Consider the following 12,915-nt stretch of genomic DNA (forward strand, 5'->3'; position numbering starts at 1 on the left):
CCTCGGGTGACAGCTGGAGGACTTGAGTGTGCCAAGAAAATGACATCGGAGTCCCGAGCTCGGCTCTCGCTCCGCTTTCCTGTAGAATATCATCACGGGCACATTTCTGAAAGTCAGCAAAAGTGTGAAAGCTCAGCGGTGTCATTGATTTGTTGAAGCTGTGACTCCAACAGAAGTTTCACATGTGACGGGTGAAAGCTAAACATTTGCTGTTTTCACATTGCACCTCCGGGAAAGTTCACTATTCAACTATTTATTCTTCCATCTCGCCACTGATTGTCTGCCTGGACCAGATCACTGCGTGTAAGTAATCGATTACAGTGCATTATCCCACCAAAAATCTCCTAATTGGGAAAACTAAATGGGCATAAATGTAGACTTCTGTGAAGAGAATTGCTAACACAATGTACTTAGAATAATTCAGTCCTATTGCCTACACAGCAAATTTCAGAGAGTTAAATTGACTCCGTGAGATTCAATTCTAAGCTGGTGTTTATATTGACCCAAAATCCAAATCAACACTCAACAAAGTGTGTGGAATAAGTGTCAAAAATAACGTCATTTAGCTAAAGTAACTTATATTGCATTTTTAACACATGGAGTTTACATTTTAGCCCAGGGAGCAGTTGACAGTTGGGTGTATTGCTCAGTGACACTTTAACATGGAACATGGGAAAGACAGGGTTCAAACCAACAACCCTGTGGTTCCTGATGCACCATCATTAATCCATGCACCACATCACATGGAGGTAAGCCTGATACCAACAAGTGTGACACTGTACAGTTACATTTAAAACCTATCAAAGAGTTCATTTAACTCCACTAAGTGTTGTAAATGAATGTGATCTTGACACTGGATGATGACTCCAGCTCTTTAGTGCAATTTACTCTGTAAGGGTTGAATCACACTGAATGAAGTGTGATTTCAACTCTGCACTTCAACAATTTTGCCGAACACTGTAAAATGAACTGTGTGTATTCCTGTGTGTATAAATAACCGTACAGCGAGAGAGTTGTTTCCAGGGGAAGTAGATGAGTCATTCTGGACTTGTATTTTGTCTCATCCTGCTACTCCTCTGCCACCACAGAATGTTAATGGTTACCATCCTGAACCACAATCTAACCTCATTCCCTCAGTGGTATCCATATATGATCTAATAAAACACATTGTAAAAAAATGTGTGACTGAGGATGTGTGTGATTTATACATCAGTGTTCCAATGTTAGTAAGACGCTTAAAGCCCAAATTGAATTAATTAAAAGACTAAATGGTGACTGTACAACAAAGTTTCCATCCAATACTCCTCTCTTTTACTGATCATTCTACAGTTGATTAGCATCCCATCGTCATCCCCTGTGTCTGTGCATCCATGGGTCTTTGTTGGTGTCTTTATGCTCATACATGCTCACGTGGTCTCATACTAATAAATCTCAAGCATACACCGGAGGGCCGCCCTCAATTAGATGGGTGTTATGATGAATGTGTCATGTGATCCATCCTTTCAGAGGGGTGCTCGTCCCTCTCCTAATCATCTATTCTCACTCCTTATTATCTCTCCCCGTCCTTCCATAGATATGCTGTAATGAGAATTCTGCTCTAGTGCCGATAAAGTTAATAAATGGTTATTTGCATTACAATAGGAGGAAGAGACGTGCGAGTCGGCCAGGGACAATGTGGAGCGGTTAAAAGGGGCCTTGTGTGTAAACTGATTTCCATTCCCTGTTGAAGGTTTGGACCTCCGTTCCTGATGAGGGAGGACCGATCCATCTCCTGGGACCAGCTGCAGCAGAGCATCCTCAGCAAACTGTATTACCTGATGATCAATGGGGCCCAGGCGCAGGTACTGTGCACAGTCCATCAGTTATCCCTGTGTAGAAGTTCATTTCCAGGGGCGGTGTCAAAAGTGCCAGAAGCTGGTGGGCTTTCAGACACCTCGAAGGGTCGGCCCGCTGATGCAACGACATTCAGACAGTTTGCCTATGTGGACCAAAGTGTGCTGCCAGCTGTTTTCGATTCACTGCGTGTAAACCAGAAAACTGCAGAACTGAAGATGCAGTGCGTAATTACCTGTGTAATAAGTCAGTGGAAAGTGTTCCATGGTGCTTGTAAAACATCCGTTGACATCCTGTCGCGTGGGAGGGCTCCTCCTGAGAGTTGGGCTCATGGTTCCCCCCCGCTGTGCAGACCGGGCACCTGTTCATTGGCCCGGGGACAGAGAGAAGCATGCCCACACAAAGGCCCTGTTTGGTGCAGGTGGGAGCGCTTAAAGTGCCAGCTGGAGGCAGAAAGGCATTGGTTTCCTCTCGCTGCAGCGGCTGACACACCAGGCACCGTCGGGCTCACTGGGTCGGGACAGCCGGTCCCGTCCTCCTGGGACTCTGGCTCCTGTTTGTGTGGTAATGAATGAGTGGATTTGGCAACGCAGTGGATGCCCTCTTTGTTTCCAGTAATCACAACATTGATGAAAAATGCATTTAATACATTGTGATGCTGGAACTTCTTAAAGTTTAAATCTAGCTAGTCAGGAGGCTACGGCATATTTTTATAAATGATATATACAGTATATCTATGTATAAAGTGTGTGTGTGTATTGCTGTGACAGGCTGCAGGGCCGGTGTGTTAATAAGGCTTTGTGTATCCACGGTTCAACACGGGGCGTCATGATGGAAATGCAAAAAGCGCCGCCTGCTTAGCTGTTGAATCAATTACGCACTTCTCTGCAGCCGAAGGGGCCGTTTTCTCGCCAGTTTGTGCTCGCTCGCTGCTGGCGGCTGACACGGCGCTGCAGTGGAGGGCCGCGCGGGGGGGCGGGCTCGCGGTACATCACTCACACGTCTTTGATGAGTGCCAGCAGAGAGGAGGAGGAGATAAAGAGTCAGGTGCAAAGTCTTCAGGATCTCTGCTGGAGATGTGCTGTCTCCTTGGAGCCATCGATTCAAAGCCGGCTCCTTCAGTGGAATCAGTTTGCTGGAGCAGATGTTTGCTCTAAATCTTTTATTTATCTCCACACTACAAGTAGTGTCACACAAAGTGTATGTTTCCGCTGCTGTCTAATTTTAGATGCTGCTACTGACACTTCATTTTAGCAACGGCTACTAGTAAAACTCTGTCACAGCGTAGGACAGCCGATCGCTAAAGCCGACTTTGTTCAGCTCATTAGTGATTAGTCACTAGCTCAATAGTGACCTGGCAGCCGGATAGTAAACTAGCTTTTCTCTCTCTCCCTTCTATTCAGATGAAAGTTTACCGTCTGTTTGACTGCTATTCTGTTTCTATTTTGCCGAGTGATGTGTGGCCCTGTACGTTACGTAACCTAACAATGGTAAATCCCTCTACACACATGTGCACTTCACCTAACAACATAATGGATCACTGTTCTTTTTCACACGTCAAAATTAGAGGTCTTTTGCTTTGCCAGGCTTAAATAATGGCACAAGCACTGCACAGTCAACACAAAAAGTGCTCAAAACGGTTTGAAAGACCAGGCATTTTGTCAAGGGGAAACGTTTAAGACTTTGGAAGAGATGGGTGCAGCCGTTATGTGTGTGTGTGTGTGTGTGTGTGTGTGTGTGTGTGTGTGTGTGTGTGTGTGTGTGTGTGTGTGTGTGTGTGTGTGTGTGTGTGTGTGTGTGTGTGTGTGTGTGTGTGTGTGTGTGTGTGCGGCTCCTGACAGGCTTCATGCTGTCAGGAGAGTCTGACCAGACCTCAGATGCTCGTTTGTTCAGTTTTCTCCTCACTAACACACACACACAATGAGATGTTTCCTCTTGTTTATGATGTTCTCTCATATACACTCACCGGCCACTTTATTAGGTACACCTGTCCAACTGCTCGTTAACACTTAATTTCTAAGCAGCCAATCACATGGCGGCAACTCAGTGCATTTAGGCATGTAGACATTGTCAAGACAATCTCCTGCAGTTCAAACCGAGCATCAGTATGGGGAAGAAAGGTGATTTGAGTGACTTTGAACGTGGCATGATTGTTGGTGCCAGAAGGGCTGGTCTGAGTATTTCAGAAACTGCTAATCTACTGGGATTTTCACGCACAACCATCTCTAGGGTTTACAGAGAATGGTCCGAAAAAGAAAAAACATCCAGTGAGCGGCAGTTCTGTGGGCGGAAATGCCTTGTTGATGCCAGAGGTCAGAGGAGAATGGCCAGACTGGTTCGAGCTGATAGAAGGGCAACAGTGACTCAAATAACCACCCGTTACAACCAAGGTGGGCATAAGAGCATCTCTGAACGCACAGTACGTCGAACTTTGAGGCAGATGGGCTACAGCAGCAGAAGACCACACCGGGTGCCACTCCTTTCAGCTAAGAACAGGAAACTGAGGCTACAATTTGCACAAGCTCATCGAAATTGGACAATAGAAGATTGGAAAAACGTTGCCTGGTCTGATGAGTCTCGATTTCTGCTGCGACATTCGGATGGTAGGGTCAGAATTTGGCGTCTACAACATGAAAGCATGGATCCATCCTGCCTTGTATCAACGGTTCAGGCTGGTGGTGGTGGTGTCATGGTGTGGGGAATATTTTCTTGGCACTCTTTGGGCCCCTTGGTACCAATTGAGCATCGTTGCAACGCCACAGCCTACCTGAGTATTGTTGCTGACCATGTCCATCGCTTTATGACCACAATGTACCCAACTTCTGATGGCTACTTTCAGCAGGATAATGCGCCATGTCATAAAGCTGGAATCATCTCAGACTGGTTTCTTGAACATGACAATGAGTTCGCTGTACTCAAATGGCCTCCACAATCACCAGATCTCAATCCAATAGAGCATCTTTGGGATGTGGTGGAACGGGAGATTCGCATCATGGATGTGCAGCCGACAAATCTGCGGCAACTGTGTGATGCCATCATGTCAATATGGACCAAACTCCCTGAGGAATGCTTCCAGCACCTTGTTGAATCTATGCCACGAAGAATTGAGGCAGTTCTGAAGGCAAAAGGGGGTCCAACCCGTTACTAGCATGGGGTACCTAATAAAGTGGCCGGTGAGTGTATACACCTCTTCATGTTCTAACATGCACAGTGGTAACAGTGGCAGATCATTAACATTCTTCACAATTTGATAGTCCTTGGAGATAATTGTATGAATTTAGTTTCCCTTCTGGTGTTGCAAGAGAACAGGCGGATATAACAGGAAAGGGATTTTATATATCAATGATAGTGAGTTAGAATCCCCAAAGTCAGTTATTTTATTTATGTGTGTAGATGTTTACGTCTTTTGATAATTTATTACATTGCAGAACAAGACGTGAAAGTATTCTCTAGCTCCAGAGATTATTTTCTGCAATGATCTTAAGGAAGAATCCTGTTGGCTGTGGAGGGAAACCTGGCGATGGCCTACAAAAATACGCCCCCCCCCCCCCACGGCACTCTGGGAATGTTTTCAGCTGACCTTGGAGCAGGCCCAAACACTTCAAATCATTCCAAATAATCTTTTAATTGCATTATCGGTTTAAGAGAGAAAAATAAACCACCAGCCAAAATATTCCACACAAAGTGTTGTCATTTGAATGGAATCGGGGGGGGGAGGGGTGGGGGGGGGTCAGTATTGAACATATGGGTCTCTCTGTTGAAGCAGACAGAAAGCATTTGGAAGGTGTTGAAATGAATGCATAGGTGGTTCATGGACTCGATGGTCTTCACATGTGCAAACAAGCCCGTCGCAGTAAGCCCAAACATTTCTGTAATGAAAAGAAAACTTATTTGGGGTTTACGCTCGTCATTCTTATTTTATTTTTCCAGTTTTGTTTTTTTGAAAGGGGATCACGCGGAAAAGTCGATGAATTCTCTGGAAAAGCGCCACCCGACCCCAGCGAGCCCCCATGGGGGCAGCTTGGTACCCGCGGAGCGCGTCAGCACAGCCATGACAACGCCGCTCTGTGATTGGTTCCAGCATCGAGCAGCTCTTCGTTCCAGCGGGTTCATGTGTTCACCCTGCCCATGTTTTGCAGGAATGAGCTGTCCTCTTCGGCGCGCTCCTCGTCATCACAACCATCCCCCTCCGAGTGGGTGTGTTTGTGTTGGAGTTCAACACCTGATTTCACTGGAACAAGAGAGAATCTATTTCATTTTTGCAAAGCGCTTGTGAAGCCTTTGCAATCCCAGCAGCTCTCAGAGTAATATGAGTAGGCTTCAGCTGAGGACAAGATATCAGTAGAATATTTGTTCTTTCTTTCATTCTTTCCAGCCCCCCCGGAGAGATATGAGAGAGTAATCTGATGATCTGTGGGTTGCTTTTTTTTACTTTTCTGTAGAATAATACTGTGAATGCAAACAGAACGTTCACACAGTGCTCTGCGTGGTCACATGTGGATTCAAACTGAGAATATTAAGCCCATTTCTCATGATGGCCCACTTTGTTCTCCTTTTTTTTTTTTTTTTTTTTTTTGCTGAAGCCAGTTCAAAGAAAATCAGTCAAGCCGAGATGTCGATGTTCATTCACCCCCAGTTCAGCATTTTAAAATAGTGAGCAGCCACATCACAACAAGACTCACCGTGTGCCGGCAGAACAATACGCACATTATCGTCAGCTTTAGTTGGCTGTAAACTCTCTCACATGGTGGTTCATAACCTGCTGTTCACGTTTCCCATTTCATGTGATGCTCGTGGTTTAAATGTTTTGACGTCATTCTTTGCTGCAGAAAAGAGGAAAGAAATCATTGCTAAAAATACACAAACACAAGTGGCCAATATTATTCAGCTCACCCATATGGGATCCACAAGATCACTCCAGCCAACTCTTTATGTTCTGAAGTCTCCAAACTGAGCAACGTTGCAGCTGCTTCTTTACAGCCAAGTGTCTCATCCTGCCAACGTCCCAGCAGCAGTTGGTAGCGTTGTGGTGATGAGTCATCGTGTGGCGGCAGACTTAATGTGAGTCCGAGGCCTCGCGGGGGCTAACGTCGGCATAATCACAGGCTCCTAATGACACCGTTAACATGCCGATGAAAAGCAGGTGCGAGGCGTTAACGGGCTTTACTTTGGATAATTAGCACTGAACAGAAAGTTCAGCGGAGGCTGGTGGGAGCATCATAAGTTCTGCAGGATATTTGGTCATCACTCATACGAACACTAAGGTCATTAACTGTGTTTTTCTTCTTCAGAACACCAGGGTGCTGTTCAACATCCGCGTGGTGGGAGGATCGGCGTTTTACAGCTACCTGTCTCCTCAGGACGCGCGGCCCCTCCTCCACCCCGCTGTCGACAGGTGAGGATCAGCCGTAAGAGTTTATCCTGCTGGAGGACACACACACACACACACACACACACACACACTGGATGTGTTAATTGATCTTTCACCAGAGCTCAAAGTACATTCATCATTTTTCTGTTATTGGATTTAGTTCTGCACAGTTTTGGGGCCCTGATTGCTGAGTCTCACTCTGCAGCTTTAGGCTGAAAAGGATTCATCGTGTGAAAGGTGCCGTGTCCTCTGATGAAGGACAGGAATAGGTTTTTATGACACATTCTGTCCTATGTGTCCAGCTGAGATGTATTCCTGCAGGGGCAAACAGCACCAGCCGTCTGTCTGGAGGCTTCATTCTTGTATTTGACCTCTAAACATTATTAAGTTATTCTCAATGTGTTCTTATGTTGTGGAATCACAGCTCCACGATTGTTCCAAAATCTCAACGCTGAAATGAACCAATGTCCCAAGGCGCTATCAAATGTGATCTAATATAATCAATTTTAATTCAATTTGAAACTGCTCTAATCAAATCAAGTCTTCTTTGAGAAAAGCTAAAGCCACAAGTTACTGGAGACATTTTGACATGAAACAAACGTTATATGGCCGTTAAAGTCGTTATGTCCACACAGATGTTCTGTAAAGCACAAACGTGATTTGGTCGCATTGACTGAAAGAGTTACTAAAAGCAGCTGATTAGTTGAGTGGCGCTTACGCGACAAAAGCTTCTCCGATAGTTTGAAACGCAAAAGCGAAGCACACTGTATCCTAGAAACTAATGTAAGGAAAGGGTTTAAACTCTAATGATTCCGATTCTCTGTCCTCATGTCCACCCGACACAGGACCACGATGAGCTTTGTCCACTTCTGTCCCTGTCTGCGTGTACTACTGCGTCTCCTCATGGCAAAGGAGATATTGACGTAGTATATTTGCTCATTTTATCCATCCCATTCACTCTGGCTCCACCATGAGGTCGACGTGTATGATTTCTCTCAGAAAACAGTTGAATGGATTACCTTGACATTTAGTGCATTCTTTAATTCGGGTGGAGTAGAATTACCATCATCCTCCCGTTCATATAGTCATGGATCTGTCCTCGTGACCAAAAAGCTACAAAACTAATGTCCGCTTCACTGGTTTATGCCAATTAACACATTTCAGAATTCTAACACCCCGAACTGACGTGGTGATGAACATAGTGAAATAACGTAAAATATTTTTTATTCCACACTTTTTCAGGGGGGCGGGGGATCATTTCAGCGCATCTCTGCCTGGAAGGTCTGTGTAAATCCACGTGACCCTCATGCTGAAAACGTCACTTAATTGTCGCACAGACTACGTGGCTTCACTCCCAGCTAAGTACAGCTCCTAGCGTGGCTGTCGAGTCGTAGTCAACAGATCAATACATAGTTTAGTGAAAACAATGTGTTTATATGCATTTCTCTTTGCCTCAGTTTGAGGTTTGATTGGAAACATGTTCGAGACCCTCCCTGAAAGACCTCTGTTGAGCTTTGCTTCATGTGCTTTCCCTTGTTTTGTTGCAGAGTCAAATATATTCTTGACGCTTTGAAATAGTGATTCGTAAATATTACAATTACTCAAGATCCACTTAATTCCTGTTTCTTGAGCTTCCGACCAATTGGCTCAGTGTGATCTGATGAAGACTGGGATGTGATGGAGAATGGTATTTCTACAGCTGTGGGAACCAGGCTTTGTTATGAGGGCTATGACCAAAACAAAAGGATGTTGTTTATCTGTAAATCTTTGTTTACCTCAAACATCTCCAGCTAAATCCTCTATACACAATCCCACAACTACTTCCTCCCTCTCACCACAGTCGTTGGTGACGCTGACACCTGGCGGTTAAGAAGCCTCAACGCAAGGGTAAGGGCGGAGCACTTCATGGACTTTGCTACATGACCTTTGACCTTTGTGTCTTGTAGAGCTCTGAAGCTGTGCTGCTCAGGAGGACCACCGCACGTGAAGCTCATCATCGAGTGGGAGCACAGAATCAAAGACTGGTCAGGACGCTTCCTGTCACACGCCGACATGACTTGCAACTGCAGCGTCTAATCCCCACCTCGTTGTGGTCCACAGCCTGTTCGGTAACATCCAGGAGGAGGTGGTGAAGGACGCGGACAGCGTGAGGAGTCAGCAGCAGCATCACGTCCAACAGTACAGCTGCACGCTGGACGAGTGCTTCCAGCTCTACACCAAAGAGGAGCAGGTACGACCCCCAACGACCCCTAACGTCTCTACGTGACCTCCTGCCCGTGGTGACCGAAGCCTGAGAGCAGGCAGGATGTTTCACTACAACGGGACCCTAAAACAAGGTCCTTTTGTTGGGTCTAATACGGGTGTCACAGTGACAACACAGTGACAACAAGGTTGCATTTTATTCTGCATGGATGAGGCCAAGTAGAATTTTTATCTACCAGTGTGCGTCATTATGAGAAATTCAGTAACTGCAAATATAGCTTAGAAATCCTTACGTTGCTCGTCACAACTTGCACAACATCCAGCAGTGGATTCTCAGGTTGTGCAGCAGTGGGTACTTTTACTGGTGTGATTCTTATTGAAGGCAGGTGCCTGTAAAGGAATCAATGTGGAAAGAATGATGAAGAACCAAACAGATAATGTTGTGTTATTAGAACCTGTGCAGTTGTTTTACGAGGAATAAACAGGTAAAGTAATAAATAGAAACATTAAGAGAAAATGTATATTTAATCATGCGACCTGCTGAAGTTCCGCTATACATGTGTCGCAGATGCACATATTAAGTAATGGTTAATAACCTTGTCTCAAAAATCACTATAAAGAACCGCCATGAACTTCTCCACTTTGTTCTGAAAAATGAATGAGGAACTACAGTACATAGCTAGGGAAGCCTATATATAAACATTCCACACTGTATTCAGAACACACACATTGCTCATATATATATATATGTGTGTGTATGTATATGTTTCATCATGAAAATAGCATTGCTTGTTACAATAATGCAGAAGGGGAAGTGAAACCACTGTCTGCGTAAACCACCCTGGAACAGATGATGGTGAAAGGTCTGATAAGTGAAGCACTCAGTGTTGTATGTTAATGCATTATTTATTTCCTCATGTCTTTTTAGTGCTGTCTATTACAAGAGCTTTCACGATCGTATTTAGCGTTTAAATGCAGAGTTTTGATGGTGGACAACTTTCATTCAGAAGACGGTACATTCCTCTTTGAAGGTTGTGGTCGTTGGTGTCGAAGCAGTTAAAACGGATCCACAGTCGATGTGAGAAAAGGGAACTTAAAGAAATGTCACCAACCACTGCTGTAAATAAATGGCCTTGTTGAAAGGCAAGACCTCATTGCTGCAGAGTGGTCAAAATGGTTACCACAGGGATATATGAAAAATACTTTTAAAAGTAGTTGCCATGGCAACATATTTAGATCAGGCAAGGTGGGGCAGCATTCCTTCGGACACTGGTTTTATCTTTAAAAATATATGTTATATTATATTTAACATATATTCTATAATTTACAGAAACATTTCCTCTCACTGGGTGGAAAGAAAAAACAGGGAGAGAGGGAGACTTTGCCTTTTGATTTCCTTTGATGAAACAATTATACACCATGTGACCACAAAATCCAGCGAGTAAATGTTCTTTCACCATGATGAAAAATAAAACGAGATGCACATGCACACACCCCACAGCTTCCACCAAATACCTGTGTGTTGACTGCTCTTCCCCTGGTCCCCCCCCCCCACCCCCGCTCACCAGCTGGCCCCGGACGACGCCTGGAAGTGCCCCCACTGTAAGCAGCTGCAGCAGGGCATGGTGAAGATGAGCCTGTGGACGCTCCCGGACATCCTCATCCTCCACCTGAAGCGCTTCAGGCAGGTGGGGGAGCGGAGGAACAAGCTCACCACCTTCGTGCATTTCCCCCTGGCGAGCCTGGACATGGCGCCGCACATGGTGAGCCGCGGCCACGGCCCCCATCAGCCCGGCTGGACTCAGCCCCGACGGCCGGACCTGGCTCCTCCCGACTTCCTGTACGACCTGTATGCCGTGTGCAACCACCACGGAGGAATGCACGGCGGACACTACACAGGTCTGACCCACCCGCCGCACTAGTAATAAGAATCGTGTTTACACGGATTTTTACCAGCAAGATGAAATCTAGAAACTCAAAGGAGTAAATCATGTCAACAAATCAATTTCCCGTTTCATGATGGCAATCAGTCTGAAATGACTCGGATGCAAAAATCTGAGCAACTTTATAGCGAGTCTACTAGAAGAGCGAGTGCTAACGGCTCCCTAAAGCAGTCCCATAGCTACGTGTTGGGGAGAGTGAGCAGTGAACATCCCAGCCTCTCGTTGCCACGGCAGCCGAGTCCAAGCACTTTCTGTACGACACAGTATTTAAGAAAGCACGTGCACATATTTACTTTGTGTAACCGCTGTCTGCTTTGATGCTCGTTGGAAGCTGGGCGCCGTGTCCTCGCCAAGTGGACACGTTCCCTGTGACTTACTCCGGCCCGTTGTTGTTGTTGTTGTTGTTGTTGTTGTTGTGGTTGCAGCCTCCTGCAGGAACTCGGTGGACGGCCAGTGGTACGGCTACGACGACAGCAGCGCCGAGCCGGTGCCTGAAGCGGACGTGTGCACACGTGAAGCCTACATCCTATTCTACCAGAGGAGGGACACCATCCCCCCCTGGTCCGCCAGTTCTTCAGTCACCGGTGAGTCCCTTTTCAAAGCCTCGCGTCCTACTGACCAAGTACACGAGTCGTAGAGGTAGTGTGGGAGTATCTGCACAACTAGCACCATCGTTATTCACTGTTTGGTGCAGAAATGTTTGGTGTGCATTTTTCATTTGTGATCTAAAACTATGACAAATGATGTTCTTTAGCGACTTTAGCGATATTTTTCCACGACCAAGACGATGACGGGACGGTACCGCCGTCACTAAACAACGGTGACGAGGAAACATGAACACGGTTTCATTGTTATCTCTGAAAAAAGACATTTCCTGCACAGGACAAAAGCAGAAGTCGTTTTCCTGGTGTATGAGGATGTTGACGGATGGATGAAGGATTATATCCTGTGGTCCTGTTTCATTGTGTGGATCTCACTGTGACTCTGGCTGCTGGAAGCCTTCTGACTCGTTTTCAGATGAGTTCATACGCAGAAACCCAATCGGGCCCTCTTGTCTGCAGGTTCCACCAGCTCATCCGCCTCCGACCACTGGCTGGTCCGGCTGGCCGGGGGCAGTGAGCGGGGCAGCGTGGTGTCGGGGGAACCTGCGCCTCTGGGTCCCATCCAGGTCCCAGAGTCTCCTGAGCTGCCAGTGTTCGGAGAGGACCCCCCCAGAACAGCAGAGACAGGTTGGGTTCTGGAGTAGGGTTATAGTTCTGGGTTTTCTTAAAGGAAACACTACTTTGTGTTGTGGTGGCCAGCTCGTTTGAAGTGTATAAATACACCAACAGCCATAATGCATCACTTCCTGTGAAAAAACAATGGCAGACCACATAGACAAAGAAAATGACTATATATAGAGTTAGTAACCGGATTCAAATGCATTAAAAGAATATTGTTTTTAAAGATTATAGCATAATTTAAAAGGAGACTTTTAACATATTGGGGTTCGGACTTTAAATTGTTGCCTCCATTGAATAAGCAATAAGAACACCATAATACATGTATTCCTTGAAATATATAATA

At 45.7% G+C, this 12,915-nt stretch overlaps 1 protein-coding gene across 2 annotated transcripts in view; it reads left to right on the forward strand.

The window, feature by feature from the left end:
* Positions 1-12,915, forward strand: part of usp43b (ubiquitin specific peptidase 43b) — a 44,264-nt gene that overhangs the window by 28,813 nt on the left and 2,536 nt on the right. For both annotated transcript variants that reach the window (XM_037475377.2, XM_037475378.2), the window contains 7 exons: positions 1,730-1,841; positions 7,125-7,228; positions 9,151-9,228; positions 9,305-9,434; positions 10,975-11,305; positions 11,775-11,933; positions 12,411-12,578. In XM_037475377.2, coding sequence (XP_037331274.2) covers positions 1,730-1,841; positions 7,125-7,228; positions 9,151-9,228; positions 9,305-9,434; positions 10,975-11,305; positions 11,775-11,933; positions 12,411-12,578 — 1,082 coding nt within the window. The remainder of the gene's footprint in view (positions 1-1,729; positions 1,842-7,124; positions 7,229-9,150; positions 9,229-9,304; positions 9,435-10,974; positions 11,306-11,774; positions 11,934-12,410; positions 12,579-12,915) is intronic.

This window comes from Pungitius pungitius, chromosome 12, assembly GCF_949316345.1.
Source record: "Pungitius pungitius chromosome 12, fPunPun2.1, whole genome shotgun sequence".
In the NCBI taxonomy this organism is placed as follows: Eukaryota; Metazoa; Chordata; class Actinopteri; order Perciformes; family Gasterosteidae; genus Pungitius; species Pungitius pungitius.